Here is a 25,454-nt window from a genome sequence, read left to right on the forward strand (position 1 = left end):
GGCCTATTTTCGTTTCCATGGTAACGAGTTCGTGTCAGCCATGACATTATGACGCCTACAGTGTCCACGTTATTATTAGCATCGCAAGATCGTGTGGTGTTAACTTCCGTGATCTGTGACGTCATGGCGTCTGTTTTAAGTCCAGAATATTATTGAGGTTAAGCTTTTGATGTTCGAACGTCAACGGTGGGTGTGGTATAATCCTATCTATATATTATTATAAAGGGGGTGGAATGGGGTTTGAAACAGTAGTACTGTCAAATCAGCAACTATTAATTTCAAGGGAATGGGGGGAGTTGCATTCCCCCTTATCTAGCCACTGTTTCTCCATTTGTTCAGCTTCAAAATTACAACAGTAATTGATTTTAATTGCCTATTTTGTACTTAGATTTTAGCAAAAACGCGTGTATTTATGGTTTGAGATAATGTGTATACCTAGATCCATTCATCAGCTAGCTTTTAAACACACTAACGCAGTGTTGTGTACAAATTTCATTGGACGAGCCTTTACGCTGAACGTTTTACGGGGGGGGGAGACCATTTCTGAATTTTCCCCTTCCGACGCGACGGCAGCAGGCGCTAACTGGATCGAATAATTTTAGAAAGTTTAGCCCAATCGGTGGGTTTCGATTCAATGTCAATTTTGTAGTGGTGCACGCCTATATTAAAAGGTGGGTAAAAATGTCGACCCACCCTACGAAATTTAAATTTATAAGGAGACGAATTTCCCGTCTTGCGTAGTTTCGTGTTTTCGGTAGAGTTCGGCGTTTGGATAAAAATAAACCACATTTTATTTTTATCCATAACCTACAATTATCCGAAAAAATAAATAATTGTTTGCATGTTAAATCGTTGTTTATCCACGGATAATATCCCAAAATAAACAGTTAACCAAAATATTTAACATTAATCAAAATTTTGACAGTTAATTTATCTTTTACGCAGAGCTCTAGTTTTCGGTTTAAAATCGCCCGTGTTTCGGACGACTTGTAACGAAATAGCAGCTTCTAATTGGTCTTTCGTATAAAATCATATTTTGCTGGGTGGGTCGGTATTTTGGCCCACCTTTTAATATAGGCGTATAGGTTATTAATTATTGAACAACGATATCAATTTCCATATTTCACTGTTTTTGAAGCCAAAGTTTATAATTTTGTTTCATAAGTGTGTCAGTTAGTCGAAATAATTATTTATAATTATGTGTGACGTTGATTTGACGTCATACCCGAAAAGAAACGCGCCTCTAGCGAGAAAAAAACTTTATTTAAAAACCAATTTATACCATAAACGTCTGGTCATTCTATAAATTTATAATCAGTAAAACCTTAACACGGAAAATGTAAAAAAGTGATACAGTTATGTTAATTATAATTATATACTTTTGGTCGAAGTTTCTGTTTTTATCCCAATTCGGTTAAATAATATTTTCATGCGCCAAATAAATTTTCATTTCCAAGTTTGAAACCGAGTATATTTAGTTTCTCATTTTCATATTAAAAAAAAATACAGGGAAACGTTATGCAAAAATGTTAAGGAGTTGTAGGGGATGAGTTGAGAAGTATGCCTGTTTTTTTTTCCTATTTTCCTAGGATGAGTTAAAAGAGCGCCAGAGAGCTTCAAAGTGTGGCCTAATAGCCCCTGAAAGTAGGCTGCAACAAGCGCAAAACCAAGCAGCAGGGAAACGCGAACATTAAGGTTTGGGTTCGTGTGATAGTTAAAAAAGGAATTTATAAACAAATCGAGGTAACCAGGGTAAAAAAGTATACTTAAACAGTATTTAAAGTTCCTGCTGCTTGGTTTTGCGTTTGTCGCATCCTACTTCCATGGGCTAGTAGTAGAGATACGAATCGGTAATTTACCCTGGTAATTTACGCGGTAAATTACCCTAGTAACAGTAATTTACAATTTTCTCAGGTAAATTACTAAAATGGCATACTTCTCAACTCACCCCCTTACAATTTTTGCATAACCATTTGAAACACCCTGTATTTCTAAGAACAAAGTTCTTAAATTAAGAAAAGAATACCAAACTTACATCGTCGAAGTCACACATGCGTTCAATTTTTTTGTTTTAAAAACTCGGAGGTTTGTAAGTAGTTCCGAACCCAAACCATCTGCAAAGAGCGTTTTTTAACTTTTTGGAGGTCCAGATGTTTTATCGAAAAGCCCTTCTGCCCCGCTCTTTATTTGGGGGTCCGCGATGCCCCGTCCCCCTTGAAGGGGGGCTGCAGTGTCTCCCAGATGCCGCTCCTATCTGGGGTTGGGCTATTACTCAAGAAATTTTAGACTACCTTTAATCTAGATTCAAGAAAACCCACCCCGCCGTAGTTTTAAGTTAAGCTGACGCGGGAGAACGAAGGTTAAAGGCGGGGTTGCCACGGTTACGGTTTCGTTGGGCAGGCAGCGACGGTTAAGGGCAGGGCGCGTGGCGATGTTTTCTCCGAACCATCTGGCCTAGAGGCGATCCCCATTTCGCAACGGATTTTTACCCTATTGTTATATTTGCAGCTATTGTGTGCAGATTTTGGACGGGTGCCGGCGGCTTATGCTTCAATGAAATCCTTTTCGATTTGGCGTTTCATTAGCGTCATTAGGACAGGCTTAATTACAGATCTGTCTGCTAATTCAGTTTATTTCGAAGAATTGACGGAAATAGGATTACATTTTACTAGGGCGAAAACTTTTCATTACGCCTCAGGAGGTACATTCTCCTATTTTTGAAGGAAACGTTTTGAAGGTTTTTTTTATTAGGGGAATTTGGAGTATTTTCATATTATTTTATTTTCAATATTATTTCAAAATTAATGTTAAAGGATCTTCCATCCTTTCATACGCTCAATATATATATATATATATATATATATATATATATATATATATATATATATATATATATATATATATATATTAATATGAAAAGATCTAAGATCCTTTAACATTAATTTTGAAATAATATATATATATATATTGTTACTATTATCATATTAATATTGTAGTGTTACTATTATCATATTAATATTGTATTGTTACTATTATCATATTAATATTGTATTGTTACTATTATCATATTAATATTATATTGTTACTATTATCATATTAATATTATATTGTCACTAAATTGTTACTATATTATTTTGGTACTATTTTATCATAATTATATATATATATATATATATATATATATATATATATATATATATATATACACTATATCCACTATAAACGGACTCTTTGAGACCATTATACCTCCCGAAATACAAACAAAAAAGACATAATTAAAGATCACACGTGAAACTGATCTTCTACGCAATTATTCCCCAGAAATAACGATAAACGAAAATAATAATGGGCCTATCTTTGGAGCATTGACGCGCGACAGACACGCGTCGTTCGTATTTTGAGCATGTGTTTCCATCAAAACATCATTGATAATGGGCGAAACAGAAGCCATCCGGTGTCAGGAAGGGAGGCGGGGGAAGGAATCGGCGCGTGCCGCGGTTAATCCTGATTGGTCGAGTGCTTTCCCCGGCGGAAGGAGGCTGCAAATGAGGAGAGAAAAAAGCCGGGCGAGAGGGAGCTAAAATCCTTCCATCTTTTTGAAAGCTGGCACGCGCCAGATCTTTTTACCGCGTCGGAAGTTGGGTCCTCCTTAAGCTCGGCCTTTGTAAGTCTCCCTTATTATGGCGCCGGGCGTCATTATTGTATCGCCACGCGCGCAGCTTGTAGCCTTCCTTCCAAATGTGTGCTGGCTCGCAGATGTTCGGCCCCAGCTGTGGGCACGGTTTCTTCCCCGGACACGAAAACAAGATGGCACGACTCTATTAAGCTTTAGCGCTCCCACTTCCAGCCCTCGTGCAATTAAATGAACGAAAATTGGTGATACAATAAAACCGATTCAGCAATAGGCGCTTAAATAAAACATCTTCAAGGAAATCGCCTAGAAGTATATTTTATTTAGTGCTTGTTGAAATAATGGAAACTTTTCACCTGTAAACAGTGTTGTATTGTTTAAAAAGGCATTACTCGTAGTATCAAAATAGTTAAAGATTTTATTTACATTTTAGTTATACATGAGGGAGATCGTCAGTCTGTGTCTTTCAAATATAAACAGGCCGTATTTATAGTAGAGTAAAGGCGCGAAAGTGTCACGTGCTATCGCAGTTATCACTGTTCATAGTTTAGCGCCATCTAGGCATATAATACAATACTACAAACAATAATAATCAGCTAGGCTAATACCCAAGGCACCACCTTAGGCCTAAGTCATCATGCGACTTTTGAAACCCTTAATTCAGGTGGCCGGGTTACAATGCGTAGGAGGGTGGTGGCAAGCCCTGCATGCCACGCGATCGAGCCAACAGCTCCCTACACTAACTATTACCGTTAACCTAGACAAGTTTTTATGGAAGGGGAAACCGAAGAACTCGGGGGAAAACCCCTTAAATTAGTGGGGAGAGAACTTGCAAACTCAACGCAGAAGGAGTTGTTCCGAGTTTTCACCCACAGAACGCCGTGTTTTTGCCAAACCTTATAATGTCAAAAAAAAGGTACCTGGTTAAAATTAAACAGTTGCATACCGTACAGGTGAAAATTTTAAATTATTTCAACCCACACACAGTAACTTGGAAGTCCTGGGTCTTGGAAATATTAGTTCTTGGCGATTTCATTGAAGATGTTTTATTGACGCGTCTAGTCCCATAGAGCCTGTACAAGCTTGGGATTAAAACAGTGCAAGAAATAAGGCTTGGAATTTGTTGACCCCCATACTCCGTTTAAGATTGGTTTTCATTAACTGAATGATACAATTTTCCAGTATTTTCACTAGTGATTTTTCAATTAGCAATTAAAAACTATTTCGATCTTACTCTATATACACAATCGCAGTAGATCAAACGATCCTTAGAAAACTATATACTATATTCTTCAAAATAGCTTGCTACTATTTTCTACTAAAGCAGGGTACACGATGTAGAAATTGTTAGCACGGACGGAAGTCATATAGGTTTTTTATCAGCGCTGTAGTATCGTCCAATCACTTTCTATCTTCTTCGTGTATCCCGGTTTATCACAAAAAAAAATTAATAACTACACTCCGAATAAAGTTTACAAAACGTAATTTTCCGACTGGTTTGGTTTCTACTATCACCGAAATCGTTTGATAACTAGTTAGTCAACGGGTTTTACCTGTCGTGCAGTGGCGTAGACAAGGGGGGGTTCCGGGTCCAGACCCCCCTTTGGGCCTACCTTTGACTGTACTAAATTTCCACCCCCTTCTCGACTGTGGCTTAAATTGAAATGTTCCTAAGCCTTGTTACCTCGTATATTCTTGGAGGAATAAAACAAGTATACAGGAGTTGCGGAGAGCTGCGAAATCGGTTTCGTCAGTGACCGTGATCTCGCGCGATTCGGAGGGGTTCAAACGCGACTAGCGCCAACTGCATTCGGGATTTTGCAACTATTCTCATTTTATAGCATTGTTTTCGCGTCGTCTGGTTTGTTTTATTCCTCCAAACAAATACGAGTCATTTTGGAAAAAGGCGCAAAGAATTTAGAAATGTTTTAAAACAAACCAGACGACGTGAAAACAATGCTATAAAATGAGAATAGTTGCAAAATTCCGTATGCAGTTGGCGCTAGTCGCGTTTGAACCCCTCCGTCTCGCACGAGTTCACGGTCACTGACGAAACCGATTTCGCAGCTCTCCGCAACTCCTGTATACTTGTTTTATTCCCCCAAGGTATATTATAGTCGAAATCGGATTACGAAGACATTTTAAAGTAAAGCAGGGTACACGAAAACAAATGTTTTTCTTTAGACAAGGCGCATTTTAGTATTGGGTAGACACTTTTATTATTATGTACCCGGTTATAGAAAATATTTATAAAATGTGTTAAAATTATATGGTAACTGTAAATGTTTTATTTAGCAGTCAAAGTGGAAGCACGCTTAACTGATTTTAAAGAAATTAAATTGACGAACGTGTAGATACACCTGACGTTGTCGTTCTAATTTCTAGAGCGTCCTGCTTAACCCGTCGACTAAAATAATTTCCACTTCTATAAAATGGAATTTTAAAAATAAAAAGTCGACAAAGAGATTTAAGAAGGATGCTAACAATTGAAAAAATAAATTATTCAACCCTCAAAGAATATTCAAGGCAGGGGATCTAAGGGTAGTTAGAAACGAAACCACTAGCTCCTTTCGCAATCCGGTGTGAGAGCTTTTCTTCTCCGATTCATGAATATTCCCCCATTCAACATTTGTTCGCCATATCTTGCAATAGTGGTATCAGGGTATAACGAGATGGGGAAGCCAGGGAGGGAGAGCGTTTTGATAAAAGAGCATTGAAAGTGCCGCCTGTTGATGGCACGCGCCGTGTTCACTGCCCCCCTTTCCTCGCCCCCCCGTGCCACGGGGGTGTTCCCCCTCCGGTCACCGGAACCATCAAAACCGGGCCCTCCGCGCCCGGACTAGCCATTCTGCTCCCAATCTCTCATTCGAGAGCACGTTTTGTAGAGATTTCGACATCCCTGCACTTTTTACGATATAAATATTCCTCCAACGAACTTTCATATGACTCAACTCGGCGACCGTTAGAAAAGTATTATTTTTGTATTTCGTGCTCGTGACTTTATTTCAATGTTGGATTTTCATATTATGGGAGCGCAGTCTAGTCAATATTCGGATGCTATGATGGTGAGAACGGTCATTTGTTTCATTTGATTTTCAAGATTTTATTTAAAGGATTTTACTGGATGCTTTGTGGGCTTTATGTCATTCTTAAGATTGTTTAGATTTTAGTTTAGAAATTTTTATAGTTAGTTTGTTTCAGATTTGTAGTTTTGCACTGTTTGGATATTTGATGCAACATTTTTTTAGATTTTTAGTTTACAATTGTTTATATTTAGCTGGTTTTAGATTTGTAGTTTAGCATTGTTTAGATTTGTAGTTTATCATCGTTTATAGTTTATCGTTTGTTTCAATTAGTTCTAATAGTTAATTTTGTGAGGAACTGATCTCAAAAGAGATAAATTTCTATTTCGACCGTAAATATTTTATCATTTTATACGAATTTTATATTTGTTAGTTGCTTGAGTGAAATGTTTTAAGTTTTATCCTTTATTTAAAATTGCCGTTCGGGAGCGGGTAACGGAAATCTTACCAACTTAGATGCGTATTTTAAAAATAGAATTATTCGACTAGTATTGATTTTAAATTACAATGTAACATCTAAAACCGATTTAGGTTCACAATGTCTTCGTATCGATCTCCCTAACTTATCCTCCGATGATTTGTCTTCGTTCCTAAACCCTTTAAAAAGTGCTCCGATTTCAATATAGCCAAAAAAATAAAATTTACCTTTATTACTTTTCATACAATTTGATTAAATTAGGTTATTTATTTGCGCTCTTTCAGATTCCTCCAGCGTCCAGAACGGGTCCCGTCGCAGATTTCTTCTTGAACAACGCCTCACCAATCAAATCGGGCTTGATCGGCCACTACAAACCCGTCCACGCTGTCCGCAGCATACCCACTAGTCAGAGCCATGTCAAAAGGGACACTCTAGTCCGACCCCAAGTGCGAACTTACGGTAAGACCGATCCAACCGTAGAAATCCTCGCGCAGTCGATCGACAAAGTCTGTCAGGGTCCCTTGTATAAGGAAGTACTCTACGACACAATCAACATGAGCGGAGCCCTCAAGGAGGACCCCAAATACGCCAAAACAGCGCTGTCCACCCTGCCTCCTTTCAAAGACACTCCCAAGTCCAGCTCGGTCGTCGATACGTCAACTACCAGTATCGAATCGAACCCCAGGTACAGACTAGTGCGAAGGCCCGCTATGTGTTTGCGCTGTAAGCAAGACAAGGCCAAACCTAAAGTACCCAGTCCCCAGGATACTAGTATCGGAATTAGTCCTTTGAACGGGTCCGCTAACCTTAACGGGTACGTTACCCCGCCCAATACAACAACGACAACTACCGGGTTGGTAGTGACGCTGCCGAAGACGAGTACGCCTAAGAAGGGACAAGCAGCCCACAGTTGTAGACTTCCGGTAGTTCCTTCGCAACCCATCAAGATGGTTCACTTCGCTTCTTCGCCGGAAGTGATGAGTAGCAACCCACCAACGCCGCCCGCCTACAAACAACCGCCGTTACCTCTCAATTTGGACGATTCCTCGACCTCCATGACGTCTCAACCGCGACCCCAGCCGTTGGGACGCGAAAGCAACGAGGTCTGCGACGAACAGTTCCTTTCCAACTTGATGGAGAAACGTCGTAAGTCCGAAATGTTGGAAAAAGTCAACACCTTTTCGCCAGAAAAGATCAATTCCAAACGGAACTTTAATAGTTTGCTAAATAACGCCACAAAGAGCGCGGCCATCAAGAGCGAATCTCAGTCTAGTCAACCCAGAACCACCGAGGTACAAACACCGGAGATCGCCCAAGAGTCTTCTAGTCAAATGAACGTCTCCGACGAGGAGAGCTTACTTAAAAACTACTTAACGGTGCAGTTGGACAGTTCCATAAAATACGATGGGTGCGTTCAGCAATGGTTGAAGGACATTAGAACTTTGGCTGAAGCCGAATGTTTGAACGTACTTCAAGCCAAGACCTTAACGAAGGACCCGGCAATGCTTGGAGCAGCCGCCATTCGAAATTCGCAAGGTAAACAAACTTAACAAATTATACTTTTATAAGAACTTTGCTGACGATCATTCTCGTAACTTTAACAGATACCATAGCGGCTCTACAAAGGAAGGTCGAGTTCATCTTGGAAGATTTCGATTACGTCATCGAGGCGCTGTACAGCAAACGATGGTCCGAATTTTGCGAATGCGCGTCAAATCTAATTACCAGCATTCAGGACACCCTTCGAGATTATCACTGTTCAACCGACGTTGAAATTGTCTACACAACTAAAGTAATTATGAACTTTTATAATAGTTTATTTAAGTGAATTGAATTTAACAGGATTTTCTTTGTTATTCAATTAGACTGAAGTATGTTTGAAACGAGCTTGCGAGGACTTGGAGGAGTTCCTTAAAAGAAATTCGGACAAAAGTCAAACCGAAGAACGCAAAGCCACGGTCAAACGCAATTTGCAAGCCGTTCTTAGAACGCTCAAGGAATTAGTTGACCAGTTCACGATCCGAGAATTAACAGTCATCGTCCAAACCGTGGAAGAAACTGGCAGCGTTTACTGTTTGCAAATCGCGATGGCTGCTTTGGCCATGGTCGGACAGACTGGAGAGGCCATGTGTAATCTGGTGTCGAGGGCTGGAGGAATTAGATCTTTGTTGACCGTTTGCGTTGAGAACAAGTGGCGCCCTCTGAGAGCCGCTGCGTTGAGAATCCTGACCATCGTCTGTTGCGTCCCGGAAGCCATCAAGCAGTTGGAAAAGGCCGGCGGAATCGACTGTCTTTGCGATGTCCTATGCGAAACCAACTTGGAAGAAAGTGTTCGTAGCGAGGCGGCTGGGCTGTTGGCTCAGATTACGGCGCCATGGATGGACTGCGAAAGCAGTACTCTAAAAGGACTCGTGGACAATATGACCAACCTTGTCCGTGCATTAACTGGTGGGTGTTTTTTTTTAAGGCTAATATTAACGTATTCGTGTTAGACAGATTTCTAATTTCCGTTTATTTCAATCAGATTTAGCACGGACTACTCAATCCAGCGAGGTTCTACTATTAACAGCCGCTGCTTTGGCCAATTTATCATTTTTGGACTCTAAAGCTTGCGACTGCTTCAAAGATGGCGGCACTTTGCAAGTGTTGATCGGTTCTTGCACTCAGAACGCGTTGGGAGATTCGTTATTTATTAAAGATCAGGTGTGTATTGTTGATCTTGCTGCGTGATTCATCGATTAGGAGTATGAAAGCTAAACGTTATCTGTTTTTGCGAATAGGTTTCCACCGTGTTGGCAAATATGGCAGCACTGAGCGGCTGCAAAACAGCTGTGGTCGAAGCTGGAGCGCTGGTACTTCTGTTATCTTTCTTGCAAGTGCGACCCTCGAAATCGATGAGTGACGCGGAATTAGCCGCTTGCGAAAGGGTCCAACAGAAATCGGCCATCGCTTTATCGAGATTATGCGGAGATTTGAAAACAGCAACATGTGTCGCTCAAATGCACGGTAATTGTTTTTTTTTTAAGTAGCAGATGGCGCCACCATTTCCATATCGAAACCAAAGGCGCCAAATTTGTTTTTCCCCCAACCTTAACTCGACGAAATAATCTAATCGAGGCTTTTTTACTTTATAGGCGTTAAAAGATTAGTCAAGCTGTGCAAAGACTACGCGGAACGCAACAACAGTGACTCCGTTTTGGTTGCTGCGTTGGCTACTTTGCGTAAAATCGCCACAGTTTGCGGTAACAGCGAATTTAAAGAGTTGAACGCCGAAGAACTCATTGAGCCCAAGTTGTGGGACTCTTTCTTAATTTACTGCTCAAAGCAAGAAAGTTACGTGTAAAACTGAAATATGACAAATATTTAAAATATAAGAAGACGTAAAGTGATTGAAAAAAAAAAAACAATTTTATTCACAAAAATTTCCCAGTGAAATAATTTATAATTCAAACAAAAGTAAATTCGAGTCAACAGTTGTATATATTATATAACCTTAGAAGATTTTATATATTACACAAATCATTTGAAACTTTTAAATTTTATAAATAAAAATGTGTCATGAATATTTTGGTTTTGGTTACTGTACCAACTTAAGGTGACATTTGAAGATAAGCAGATGATTTAAAAGTACGGAGTTGCCTTTTTGGTTGAATTTTGCCCAAAATGACAAGATTTTCGGATGAACTCTAGCTCCATCTGTTATTTTTTAGACTGGGGACCAAGAAATGAGGTCATCTTGTATAATTTACAAACATCACCAATTCATTAATTCATCCAAGAGAGATAACAAATGAGAATTTCCACCCAATAATTTAATTTCCGTGCGTGCCTTCTGGTCTAAATTAGTTAAAAAGTTTCTGGTGTAGTCAAAAGAGCCTAACCTTTCTAATAATTCAACAAAATATTTTTTCAGATCAATATCTGTGGTTCGTTGTCTTAGAATATTCATAACTTGCGGAGCTTCAGGATGATTTTGTATGGCGTGAATAATTGGGAAAGAAAACTTCCCTTCCGTGAGATCTTCGCAGAAACTTTTATTGGCGGTATATTCAGTTGATTTCAAGTTACAATAATCATCTCGGACTTGAAAGTAGAGTCCCATCATACCAACTAGGTTACTAAAATCACTTTTATTCTGACTGAATAGTTGCAATAAACGTATGGCGAGACCGAATAAACCGCCAGTTTTTTGTTTAACCATCTCAGTATACTGGTCCTCAGTTGGACAAATGTAATTATCGCGCCAGTATATTTCCATACCCTGTCCTCGATGTAGTTCTAATAACTGCTCTGTGAAGACTGTAGTAGCTTCAGAATGTCCTAGCTTTTGTAGTCGTTCAAGAGCTAGAAAATAGGCATAGTTAGCGGCATTGATAGTGCTGGCAATACCAAATATGGAATGAGCAACTGGTAAGCCACGTCGCAATTTTGAGTTATCTTCAATATCATCTATCAGCAGACTTGCATTGTGTAGTATTTTAATAACTTCCCCAATTTGGGTGCAGATTTCGTTTGGAACGATTAACCAGTGATTAAATGCTTTGGTTAATTTAGTTCGAATTTCTTTTCCTGGAATTTCCATGATATAATTGAAGGGTTGCAATATTTCTCCATCAGAAGCATGGGATGAGGAGCTCTCGTTCGACGTTGACGTTGTGTTGTTACACCTCCCTCGAAAATAAGTGGGAACACGCCACTCCGACATAATTAAGTACTTAAATTATGAAATTAACAAAAATAAGAGGTTAAATTAATCTAATTAACGTAAATAATTAACGATTTGAAAGACCCGGAAATGACATACAAAATTGATCACAAACAAAACACGCCCGTTGCGACAAGGCGTCTTAGTAGAAAAATATCACATGATGCTTAAACGGCCTATACGGTTACCGCGACATCTGTCTATGAAGAAGTTTTTAGAGTTGAAATTTTTTTATTAACACTTGAAGGTTAACTATAATAGAAGAATGCAAAAATTTATTTATGTATCGTTAATTTATCGCAAAGTTTTAAAATGCATAAATTATTTTTCGTTACAGAAAATAGTAAATACGACGGCTATGATACGATAACCGTATGGGGGTGTGACCTAGCATAGCCGGCTATGGACCTTGAATTTTGAACCATCATTAGTGTAGTCAGCTTTTAATTTTAAAAAACAGTTCTCGGTCAGTCGTGATTTTTTTACAGTTTTTTTTTTAATTTGCAACCCTATTTATATGCACACTTTGTTAAACTAAGGGATATTTTACAAAGTAATCACAAGTTTTGTTAAAAATTTTATTTCAAACTCAAATATTTTAGTTACAACCTTTTGGGAAACTTTTGCAACTGAGCAATATGGCAACTGTCATTCGATGTAGTAGACTTTTAAATAAATTCCAGGCAGTATCATTTCGATTACACCAATATTCAACTAGTGGATTTTTAGTAGATGATCCCAAATACTCGTTTTTAAAGGAACTGGGACTTGAAACTCGTAATCCTGGAGTTTTCAATGGTAAATGGAGTGGAAGGGGTCAGGTATTATTACAATTATAACTTAGGTAATTAAATTTATGCAATAATGTTCAAGAAATTTTTTGTATTAGATTCTTACCTCTATTAATCCGTCCAATAATAAACCCATTGCGGAGGTTATTTCGGGGGATTTGAAAGATTATGACGAAACTGTTAAAAGCTGTCAAGATGCCTGGCAATCATGGGCCGATATGCCTGCTCCTTTACGAGGAGAAATTGTAAGGCAAATAGGAGATGCATTACGTAAAAAGAAAAGCCATCTAGGAAAACTTGTATCCCTTGAAATGGGAAAAATATTATCCGAGGGTGATGGAGAGGTAACTTTATCAGATTGAGTTGCTTTTCCAAAACAATGAATTGAAATTATCAATTAGGTTCAAGAATATATTGACATTTGCGATTATGCTGTGGGATTATCCCGTATGATGGAGGGGAAAGTACTGCCATCAGAAAGACCGGGTCATGCCTTATTTGAAATGTGGAATCCACTAGGCCCAGCTGGTGTCATTAGCGCGTTCAATTTCCCGTGTGCAGTGTATGGTTGGAATAACGCTATTGCTTTAGTTTGTGGTGATACATTACTATGGAAACCAGCGCCAACGACTCCATTAATTAGCTTAGCAACAACAAAAATAATAGCTTCCGTTTTAGAGGTAAGATAATTAAACCCTAATCTTAAGCCTTTGCAGTAGTAATTATTTTCTTCTACAGGCAAATAATTTACCAGGGGCTATATGCTCATTAGTAAACGGAGGTGCCGAAATTGGTAACGCAATGGCCAAGGATACGAGACTTCCATTGGTTTCGTTTACAGGCAGTACACCAGTTGGGAACCAAGTTGCCGTGGAGGTTCAAAAACGTTTTGGAAAATCAATTTTGGAATTGGGAGGCAATAATGCCATTGTTGTATGCGAGGATGCGGATATCAAGATAGTTGTTCAGTCTGCCCTCTTTGCTTGCGCTGGCACAGCCGGTCAAAGATGTACCACCACTAGACGTATAATCGTGCATGAATCTGTAAGTTACTCACAAAATTATAGTATTGAACCTATATTGAAAGAGGGTTTCAAATGCCTTAGGTTCATGATGAAATTGTAGAGAATCTTAAGAAAGCTTATGGCAAACTTCGAATCGGGGATCCTTTGGATACCAATACACTGTATGGGCCATTACATACTAAACAGGGTGTCGAATTATATTTGAAAGCCATCAATGATGCCCAAAAACAAGGAGGAAAAGTTGAAGTTGGTGGCAAGGTTGGTTTCTTATTTTTAAATTGATCTTTCTGCATACCAACCTTTTTAGTGGTAAGAATCAATAAGAAACTCACTATTTCTCTCCAAAAGAGTAAAATCTGATACTGAATCGTTAAATATTATTATGCCACCCACATTAAACATAGATATAGGTAATTTAGAACTATGACAAATTCTATGATTATCATTTATTTATGTGAAAGTTTGGCTAATTTATTCCACATTGCAATAACCTTTTTACTGAAATATAAGTCCATTTAAATTAATTAACTTCTGATAAAAGTAAAGTAAAATATAATACAAGAGATTTTCCTGACTTTTTAAGGCCAAAATTTTTAAAATGGTCAGGGAATTTGAATCTCAAATTTTTGTGGCAACCCTGTGATATTAAATCTTTATAGGTCAGTTCCTTATTAGACGAGGCTAATCTAAGTTTCATTAATGTTAAAATTAACTGTTGAAATGAGTTTAATTTGGAATTATTAAATAGGTGAGATTCCAATTCCTCTAAAATAGCTTAAAGTTGTTCAAAACTTTCTAGGCCCGTTAAAAATAAGACTTTATCCTTATTACCATGAATTCTGAAGAAGAAATATGTAAACTTAATTTGGAACTGACCAAACGAGATAAGTAGATAGGAGGAACTTAATTCCTCCTATCTACTTATCTCGTTTGGTCAGTTCCAAATTAAGTTTACATATTTCTTCTTCAGAATGACTAATCGTATCAATAACATCTTTTAATTGGGAGTTTCAAGTTAGAATCATTTCGCTAGATTCTTTTAATTTAATCTCTAAAGCTTCTGTTTCAAATTTTGGACAAACTCTAATAATTGTTTATGAATAATTAAGCTTCAGATACATGTAATTCAGTTTGTCCACTAACGTCAATCCCAACAGCTTCAGTTTGACAACAAAAGTCAATACCAATAGTTTTAGTTTGACCATTAAAGTCAACTCCGAGGGTTTCAGTTTGACCACAAAAATCAATTTCAAAGGCTTCAATTTCACTGTTAAAGTCAATCCCTTTGGTTTCACTTTTTTCTCTAAGGCCAGTCACACTGGTTTCAGTTTCCCCTATATTATCGGTTTGTCCACTTGTTTGAGATATAATACCAGTTACATTCGGAATACATAGAGAGAGTTCTTCATTAAGGAATGTATTGTATAATGATAAATTGCCTTCACATGTGCTTGGTAAATGATTTCTGTCAATTGAGGACAAATTCTTATCTTCCAAGTTAACTACATCAGACAAGTTTAGAGAACGTTTCACTAATGGTATAGATGTTGATAATGGTTGATGGCTTGAGGCTAAATTAGCTGATGCATATTGAAAATTTGACCGATTAATCCTCCTTTTGTAACGCTTTACTCCAGGAGGAGTAAGCAACTTAGATGAATCCGGTACACTTTCTGTGTCATCATATGATGGTAGCCAATCTGGATTCGTTCGGTCATACAATTTAGCTGGTTGACCTATGAAACGTATATAATATGATATAATATAATATGTTATAAAATAATGAAATCTTACCAGAATAGAAATGCCTACTACATATTCTTGAGTTGGGTAACTCAGCGTCCTCTTCACTAAGCCTTAGTTTACTAATCCATAAATTACGCCTGTGAGCTGATAATTCTTCTGTTTGGCTACCTTGATTACGAATTACGGCCGGAATACAAAAAAACCTAATCTTGCGACTATCTTTAAGAGTGTTTATATTATGTTTACCGCCTGAACAATCTTTCACGACACAGCGCCGATGTGGTCTAGCCATTTCTAAAACAAAACTGCTCCTAAAATGGCCGCCGCCGATTCTTAATATTTTCTTCCAACCCAAAATAAATTTCTAATAGATGGCAATACCGTCACTTAAACCCCTCCCCTCTCCCAACGTCACAGGGGACGTTTCAAAAACGTTCACCTATATTACTCTATATTACTATGCAACCTACATTAAACATGTATCACCACAACCAAAGATAATTGAAACTCGTACCCTAGATTCGAATACTGAGAGCTTTCCCATTGACGGTTTTGTTACGAAGTGTCTACCCTTTTCCGGCACGTGACCTCAGAAAAATCTGGCTCCATCGGTTGCGGCACGGCTAACTTCGATCACGCGCTGCCGCGCTATATAGCGCAGCAGCGCGTGATCGAAGTTGGTCGTGGTTGCGGTAAGGCGCAAACCATGGAGCGAATTTTTTCTGAGTTCCGGCGGGAAGTGGGTAAACGCTATCGGCAACGCGCGAGAGAGTGATTTCGAATCTAGGACACGAGTTTAAATTATCTTTGCCACAACTTAGGTAATTTAGAAGCCATTGGGAGGTCCATTTTAAGTCTTTTACATATTGAAGATGGCGCCAATTTAAGTAACTTCACTTAATACCAAAAAAAAATATCAATTTTAGTGTAAATAAAACTTAAGAGTAATGTAAAGAAACTGAACAGTATACAAACAAAGGCAGAAGTTATATATTCAACAAAATATTTAAATTACAGAATGGTAACATGGCACATAATTAAAAATACCGTTGTGTCTTTTCCCTTGTCATAGATAGATCAATACATAAGTTAAAGGCTACTAGAATTTAATACTTGTATTTGTACTTGATGGCTACAATTTAAAAAATTGGTGGGAATAAAAAATTTTATTACAAGAAACCAGGAAACGTAACGGCGCTAGCTTCTCCGAGGTAGCTCATATGACATAGCCTCTGCTACAGACAAATTAAAAAGTAATAAGAACGTTTTTTCTTTAATAAACTTAACAAAATATAAGGAAAAGATGCCAAAATTATATTAAAATGCGAGTATCATTATTTATAAAGTCTAAATTACGAGTAACGATGAGGTAAAACTATTAGCGTCTGTTTAGCCACTACCTATCTACGTTTAAATTATGAACCAAAGCCGGCTTAGCGATAGTTTACGGTCGCGAATAATATAAAGTTAAGCTCTGAAAAAATTATCTTAAAAATGTCGAAAAAATTATTTTTTTTTGTGGAATAGGCGCTTAAATAAAACATCTTCAAGGAAATTGCCTGTAAGTCACTGTTTATAAAGTGCTTGTTGAAATAATGAAAACTTTTCATTCGTACGGTATGCAAAACCAGGTAGCTTTTTTGACGTAATAAGGCTTAGCAAAAACATGACGTTCTATTTACATGTGAAAAGTTTCCATTATTTCAACAAGCACTATATAAACAGAGACTTGCTGGAACTGGCTCTCGGAAATATTAATTCTTGGCAATTTCCTTGAAGAGGTTTTATTGAAGTGCCAATTTGGATAATTTGAAATATCTTAAGTTCAGACTGCTGGCTCCATCTGGTAAGACGACGGGTGTTTAAATATTTCCCTCTAATGGCGTTAGGACTGTTAAGGGACCTTGTATCTCGTTACATGCACATTGAATACTAAAATAATTATTGTAATAATAACCATCATATATTAGGTCTTAGATCGGGAAGGAAACTTTGTGGAACCCACCATCATAACCGGACTAGCGCACGACGCCGAAGTGGTTTTGCGGGAGACATTCGCACCCATCGTCTATGTAATCAAACACACAGGCATCGACGACGCCATTGCCATTAATAACGAAGTCAAACAAGGCTTATCTAGTAGCATATTTACGCAAAATCTGGGCAATGTTTTCAAGGTATGCTCCCCCAAGCTTTACACTAACAAAGCGCCGACAATTTTGATCGAGATTGTACATTTTTCAATCGTTTTTAAAAAAAATAGTGGTTAGGGCCAAAAGGTTCCGACTGTGGCGTTGTAAACGTAAACATACCTACGAATGGAGCCGAAATAGGAGGCGCTTTCGGCGGAGAAAAAGTAAGAATTTCTTTAGATTAAAATGTGTCTCATATAAGTGTGCCAGTTTTCTAGCTTCCCCGTGTTTCATTTTCATCAGACTAACCATGCATTTTTGGTGGACTTTGGACTAAGACACTAGACTTAATTTCGCGCTCTCTGCATGCAGCCGTGCCAGCGTTTATTACAGGCGCCTGATAATTGGTTTTTAACTTGCAGGGGGCGTTTTTTTTATGTATAACGTCAAACCTACGCGAGGGGTCCGACCCTTCTTCGAATTTCGTACAGGCTAAAAATTTATGGTCAAATCTTAAAAATTTTGTGTTAAATTTGTCGATTTTCGAATTTTAACGAATTTGTTAAATTTCCATGATATATTCCATAATGAGCTATTACAGGCCTGATACAATATTTGACTATCAAATTTTCTGACTTTTCCCTGACCCTTTCATTGATTATTTTTGACCGTTTAAGGTCACCCACCATAGGACCATTTTAGCTTTATATCAAATATTAATGAATTTACTGCCAAGACTAGTGGCGTAGTCCTGTAATCCCAAGCGTCTGGGAGGCAGATAATGTTGATGGCCTTGCGAGGACCAATCCCCCAACTGGTGGTTGTCATACTTCCGCCATGGGTGTCCCGTCGCTATCCCCAAGTATCCCCCGTTGGCGTAGCCTTTACACGTATCTCTCCCTGAATCAGCGTCGCCAGACGTACGATTATTATCGTACTCGTCGATAATTTTTGGGACGTACGATATTTTCAATGGCGTAATATATAGTACGCATTTTTAGATAATTCAGCTCACGCGTACGATAATTTTTTTATTTGACTGAAAACCAGTTAAAACTGCGACTTTTAAACATAAGTTTTCAATCGGTTGCGCTTTAAGTGTTTTAAAAAAATTATAAAAAATTTATTTAACAAGTTTAACGTCAGTATTTAACACCAAATTTAAATCTTCCGCCAGTTTTCAGGCATACGATAATTTTATTTCTGAGATCGATAATTTTTTGGCTCTGGTACGATAACTTAAGTTTCCGGAACTGGCAACGCGGCCCCTGATTAATCAGATGGACGAGCGGACTGAATTGTCCCACTCGTCACAATCGCTCATAAAAAAATCAATAACAAATCTTCATTGTTTTAGATCACCCGCATAAATTTAAAGGTGCACAGAATCGTTTGAAAAATTGAAGTTGAATTTCCGGTAGCTCCTCCCCATTTGTCACGTAATTCAGTTGCACCTAAGTGACCTAAAACACGCTATTCTGTCAGTGGCTGATACATATGGGGGCGCCCCCACCCCTTGACTCTTAAGCTCTGCACGTGCACGTGACTTGATGATTTGTTATTACACCCATAGCTCAAGATGTCTTTTAGCGCCTCCCCCCCCCTTGAGTTTTTTCGGTATCCGCCGCTGTATAATTCTCTGCTTTAGTCCCATTCGACCGAAATCCCATTCGACCAAAGGCGGTTTTTGAGGTGTCCCAATCGACCGAATTCCGCCGAAACGTGCGGTTTTTATGTGTCCCATTCGACCGAACGCTTTTATGTGTCCCATTCGACCGAACGCTGCTATATAAATTGGCTTTTGGAATGAGTATGAATTATATTTTTATCTTCACCTAGTCAAGAAAAGTAACTGAACCAAAACTGAAATAGTAAACTTAACCAACTCTAACCTAACCTAACCTAACCTAAACATGGATCTTCGATAGTACATACCTTATAAATAAAATACCAAATCACCCCCCCCAATTGGGCTACATTTTAAAATTCTTTCGGTCGAATGGGAATAAACGAATTCTCTAGTCCCTTCCTCAAAATTTAAATAATTCTGTGGACTTTTATATTCCCCTCCTTTTTACAAATTCTTGAAATTAACCATCTTTTCTCTGACCTGCAGTTGACCCTGTCTTAGTTAACTATTTCGACTGACTGACACACTCTAATAGGCGATAGCATAAATTGCAAGGTATACTGGATAAAATTTCTTTCGGGGAAATATCTCACCGCCATCACGTTGTTATAAAATTGCTATGATGTTTACCGTTAAACAGCTACTTCCAGCTTCATTAAATAAATCTTTAAAAGTCATACCAAGAATCTATTTATTTATACTCAGGGAGAATGAATATGTCGAGATTATTTTTAGCGTTTCTCCAATCCCACCCGTTGGGGCCCCCGGTATGCTCCTCCGCTTTAATAAAATCAAATAATACTGCAATCTCATTGGTTCTTAAAAAATATTAAAATAATATTAACACTGCTGCGAGGACGCAAAAAATAAGACCGCCTCAATCCCCCCCCCTTTGCGTGACGGAGTTAAGGCCTCAACGTGTCCGTCGAGAGTCTCGACTACTAGTGTTGTTAATTTTCCGGAAAAATTTCCAGAAAATTTCCGGAAAATCGGAAAAATAAAAAATTGAAACATAAATTACTTTTTAAGGATTTTTAATGTTTGTAACTTTTTATCGATATAAAATGTCTAATATCAGTAAACATACTACAAAACATTAATAGTGTTACATGGTTAATCGGTTTAAACAAAACTAAAGCCCATTGCAACTTTTACCGTTAGGAATTTTCATACTACCATTAGGCTACCTAACCCCCGAGTTTCAACAAAATCAGTGATAACCACCTCGGGTAGTCTCCTTGTTAGTGAAGCAGCCCCTATGTTTTGACCACGGCCAACCACGATCGCGGAATCTCTTTACAGAAGTTGGCAGTGGTAGGACCAATTTCCGGGAACATTTTAACAAGTTAGCTAAGACCAAAACAATTTATGCTATCGCCCATTATGGACCTATGTTTATATTAATTATTAAGCTTAATTTCTGATTGGCTAATTTCGAATATCTTGCTATTTAAGCATACCGGAGGTGGACGAGAGTCAGGAAGCGACTCTTGGAAGCAGTACATGAGACGTTCCACTTGCACCATTAATTACAGCAAAGAGCTGCCATTGGCTCAAGGAGTTAAGTTCGAATAAGTTTTAGCGAGAGTGAAACTGCGAAAGTATTTTGATAATAGGGTGTGTTTTAACTTGGTTGCGTGTGCTATGGAACTCCACGTTTATTTCTGTGAATGAGCTATCAAAGTGGGCGTGTCTTTGACTTCATTTGAACTGTTTCACAAATGCCAATTGAAGTTTAAGATACTTCTGTAATATTGTTCTAATTTGAAATGACACTCCCAGTTACCGTAAAGAATGTTTATCTTTAAAAATATCCACCCGAATGAAGGGGGTGTGGCTGTAACGTCATTTAACACATAAAGTGCTGTATGATATTGGAAATTTAAAATAGCTCTGTAATTTTGTTCCGACTAATTTCTAACTACACTCCAGACTGTTTAAAAGAATGTGTATCTTTAAAAAATTTCTACCCTATCAAATTGGTCGTTTCAGTTTGTAAAGAGTCTTCGTTCATATTTAAAGCGGGTTTTCTGAAATTCCTGCTACTACTTCAACTTGTAATTCCACACCCTCAGCACTATATACATTCGTACAAAATGTAAATTTAACTATTTTTAATAGTTAACATCTTTATAACGCAAAATTGTAAGTGCCAAAAATTGTTGTTATGACGTTAAAAAAAATGGTCCATATGAAGAATATATTTTTTACATCATGTTATGTATACCTTAAAGGGAGTATAAACTACCATCAAAGTATTTCACATTACTGCCACTAGGCTAATAGAAGCTAGGAGGTGATTGTCTCTAGTTATGTTTAAAACAAGTCCTAAGTCAAAAATGGTCGTTATAACCTTTGAAAAATGGTCCATATGAAGAATATATTTTTTACATCATGTTATATATACCTTAAAGGGAGTATAAACAACCATCAAAGTATTTCACATTACTGCCACTAGGCGAATAGAAGCTAGGAGGTGATTGCCTCTAGTTATGTTTAAAACAAGTCCTAAGTCAAAAATGGTCGTTATAACTTTTGAAAAATGGTCCATATGAAGAATATATTTTTTACATCATGTTATATATACTTTAAAGGGAGTATAAACTACCATCAAAGTATTTCACATTACTGCCACTAGGCGAATAGAAGCTAGGAGGTGATTGTCTCTAGTTATGTTTAAAACAAGTCCTAAGCCAAAAATGGTCGTTATAACCTTAAAAAAAATGGACCATATGAAGAATATATTTTTACATCATGTTATATACAGGGCGGAAGCTTCAGCCGTGGTCCAGCCTCGGTACTTCTCCTAGTACACCAGAGTGCTGCGGGTCTAACACTTCTACAGGTGCTGGTATTCCACAAATAGACCAATGGGGTAATTATAAGCGCATCTTTATCCAATCGCCCGAAAAAGCATTTGTAAGATGCGCTTCTAATTCTCCCATTGGTCTATTTTTGGCCTACCAGCGCCTGTAGAAGTGTTCCACCCGCAGTACTCTGGTGTACTACGAGAAGTACCGAGGCTGGACCACGGCTGAGGCTTCCACCCTGTATACCTTAAAGGAGGTGATTGCTCTAGTTATGCTAAATACAAGTCCTAGCTTGTGTTAGCAGACGATTTTTTAGATTTAGTTGTAAATTAGTTCATACTTCCTTTAAGGTACTTTTTTACACGTTTGCCCAAGTTCGTAAAAAGGGAATTATTATGTTTAAATTGTTTATGAATAAAAACGTTATTTTTGCACATAAGCTGACGCCGCTTGATTGCTATTTTATGCTAAGTTTAACCTGTTTACATTTTCACCCGTCAATTAGGACGTCTTCGTTCTTTGAAAGAAGGTGTCTTCCAGGAAAGGGTAATTTAGTGAGTTTTTGTTCGTTAAGCCTTGTCCCTTGTATTTTCCCGAAAATTGACTCGCCACACGCGATTCTATTATCCATCTCATCGAACAAAAAAAGTGGCCTTTTTCTGACACTGGTTGGCGCTTTAATATTCTTAATAATGCAATTGAGGACTCTTATCTTTTGTATTATTGATTAAGCTTCTTTTTTTCTAAGCCTTTGTCTTGACTGCGTCTAATACGTGGAATTTCTTTTTGGGGCTATATATAAATGCATTTGATACGATTATTTTCAGCGTTGATCCTGCTGCACTGCCGTGCAAAGCACAAAAGCATTAACGACCACATTTTCGATTTACAGATTTTGGTTTTATTTCTCCTTATTTTATACGTTAAATTCAATTTTGAACTAATTTTCGAATTTAAAATTTTTGTTCTTAGAGAAATGACTTGTTGCAAAACGCATTATTTTAGGTTTTTGCATTATTTTCAAACCAAAAACGCATAATGTGTTTATTTTCTTTAAAAGTCAAATCAAAACGCATTTTTTTTCGCGTTTTAAGACATGGTTTTAATGATATTTCTGAAATATCGTTTGGCCTGCAAATTGTTTAGTACCAGAATATAATTTGAGTTGAAAAATCCAAGTCTACTATATAAACTGGAAAGAAGTAAGTTGGGGTATCTTAAGGCAAAGAAAGTTTGAATTTTGCGGGTTTTCTCCATATTTGGGTTTTGGTCGTTAATGCTTTTGTGCTTTGCACGGCAGAATAGCTCTTTATATAAAATACGAGAGGTCACGTGATTACGTTAGATTCATCGTGCAGTGAAAGTTAGAGAGCGCGCGCATATTTTTGTTTTTGTTGAGCTCGTGCGAAAACGCACGAGACCCTCTACACGGAAATATTAGGAAGCGCGCGCTCAAAAAAATAACACTTTTTATAAATGTATGCATATATATTATTTTATAGAAAGAGCTATAATTCTCCTCACGCTTCGATTAGTAACCTACTTCCCCCCTAAATTAAATCAAATCAGCCCGGTATCCGATTGGTTTCTTCCGACCAGTGACGTTTTTTCCTAGATCATGATTCTCCCGACCGTAAAAATATATGCATCCTTGATAATGTATTATTGGTAAGTAATATAATAACAATAAGTATGACACTTCCTATTACTTAAATGCTAATTTTCTAACCGAACCTTTTTTCGGCACTGATACTCTCTTCAAGCTGTGACTTGGACTCGCGACTTACCGTTTTGGATGACTACTTTTTAATAAAAATTTAAGCCTAATATCGGAGAGCACGTTCTGGAGTCGCGAGGGGCTTTGGATTTGTTTTGACCGCGTGCGAATCACGCGTGTTAAAAAAATATGAGCTCGTGGCGCCGAGAAAAACTTTTTTAATTTTTATCATTTTAGCCGAATATTTCGCCCATAGAAATCTTATACTCCTACCTAGAATGCTCCGGTCTACGGGAGAACCTGACGCCAAGACATTTTGTAGCAACGACTAATGATTATATAGTCTTTGCTTAAGCTTCAGCCAATCAGCAGCCATTCATTAATTACGGCAAGCCGCTAGCGCCATAACATGGCGGTTAAAAATAGTAGAAGCTCAGACGATTTTTACAGGATCCATCCGATCCAAGCTCGCAGAATTCCCATAGGTTTTTGCTGGAATTTTTTCACATGAATCACTTCATCTCTGCTTCAACGTTTTTGGATTTTTATTTAATAATAGTGGAAAAATTTGTTTAACTTTTTGTTTTGTTTCATATTTACTTATTATAAGGAATATTTAAATGCCATTGTGATGAAGATAAATAAGATTTCGTTTAGGTTCGCTTTGAAAATATTTAAGCCTAGGCCTGACATGGGCCTAACTTTTAAGTAAAGAAACAGTCTACCATGTTTAAAAACTACATTAAACTCGATCACGGCCCCCTGCACGCGCTTACGTGAGCGCGTGCAGGGGGCCGTGACTCGATTGACGTGGGCCAATCAAATGTGGGTTCTTAAGGTGACGAAATCTAAAATCGAATTATTATTTTCAGTAACTCAAACTAGATGGCAACGAGTCGTTGCCGTAATAACTCTTTCAATCGTGATTGGCTGATAATGACGAAACCTCCGAAAATGTAATTGGCCCATTTTGTATTTATACGGAATCATTCTATGTTATAAGATTTCTATGATTTCGCCTATCTATCGGAAACCAGATATTTCGGCTTAGCGGAAGTCTCGCGTATTTTAGACACTAGAGGGCTCTGTGCTGAGAAAACATCTTGATTACGCAATAACTATGAAAATCAGTTTGGTTGTAAATCTCGTTAATTGTCATACTTATCGTTATTATGGTACTTATGGTAAGTTTTAATTGAGTTTAAAGAAGTTAGGCTTAAAGGCTTTTCGTATTTTGACCTACATTTGACAACGTTAATTTTTGGTTAGCTTAATTTTTAGTCTAGTTTGAGCTTGTGTATAAATACTTTTAGCATAAGTGTATAATATTATTACATAAGTGTGACACATCCTATTCTTCACATGCAAAGATTTTACTGAGAGCTATTCACGAGACAGACTGCATTACGGGCTTCGTCGCCGTTTAGCGTCCGCTTGCTAACGCGACACATCACACGTAGCCTTTGACAGCGCCTCGCTAGGGGGAGATTTTCTTCTTGTGATGACGTTAATTCGTTACTAGCTCTCAGTAAAATATTCCCGAAAATGAGAAACTTAAAAGCCAATACTTTTAATCCGGAAATGAAAAGAAATGGAAAACCAATACTTTTAATTCGGAAATGGGCGGGAATGGAAAGCCAATACTTTTAATTCGGAAAAGGGCGGGAATGGAAAACCAATACTTTTAATTCGGAAATGGGCGGGAATGGAAAGCCAATACTTTGAATCCGGAAATGGGCGGGAATGGAAAGCCAATACTTTGAATC

At 37.8% G+C, this 25,454-nt stretch overlaps 3 protein-coding genes across 3 annotated transcripts; 2 read left to right on the forward strand and 1 right to left on the reverse strand.

Annotated features, from left to right (window-relative positions):
- Positions 1-6,526: 6,526 nt before the first annotated feature.
- Positions 6,527-10,607, forward strand: insc (spindle orientation adaptor protein inscuteable). Its single transcript, XM_090166226.1, has 7 exons — positions 6,527-6,696; positions 7,417-8,668; positions 8,737-8,924; positions 8,998-9,580; positions 9,657-9,835; positions 9,913-10,138; positions 10,267-10,607. Exons 1-7 carry the CDS (start codon positions 6,640-6,642, stop codon positions 10,473-10,475), a joined length of 2,694 nt encoding a protein of 897 aa, XP_090022352.1. The 5' UTR covers positions 6,527-6,639; the 3' UTR covers positions 10,476-10,607.
- On the reverse strand, positions 10,555-11,983 carry qm (geranylgeranyl pyrophosphate synthase quemao). Its single transcript, XM_090166227.1, has one exon. It carries the CDS (start codon positions 11,835-11,837, stop codon positions 10,887-10,889), a length of 951 nt encoding a protein of 316 aa, XP_090022353.1. The 5' UTR covers positions 11,838-11,983; the 3' UTR covers positions 10,555-10,886.
- A 426-nt stretch (positions 11,984-12,409) lies between these two features.
- Positions 12,410-22,400, forward strand: Aldh7A1 (aldehyde dehydrogenase 7 family member A1). The gene is made up of 8 exons (XM_090166228.1): positions 12,410-12,658; positions 12,727-12,972; positions 13,030-13,308; positions 13,367-13,672; positions 13,735-13,911; positions 17,370-17,576; positions 17,663-17,755; positions 20,617-22,400. Exons 1-8 carry the CDS (start codon positions 12,476-12,478, stop codon positions 20,734-20,736), a joined length of 1,611 nt encoding a protein of 536 aa, XP_090022354.1. The 5' UTR covers positions 12,410-12,475; the 3' UTR covers positions 20,737-22,400.
- Positions 22,401-25,454: the final 3,054 nt, after the last annotated feature.

Source organism: Leiobunum rupestre, chromosome 2 (genome assembly GCF_980474605.1).
Source record: "Leiobunum rupestre chromosome 2, qqLeiRupe1.1.hap1, whole genome shotgun sequence".
Taxonomy (NCBI): Eukaryota; Metazoa; Arthropoda; class Arachnida; order Opiliones; family Sclerosomatidae; genus Leiobunum; species Leiobunum rupestre.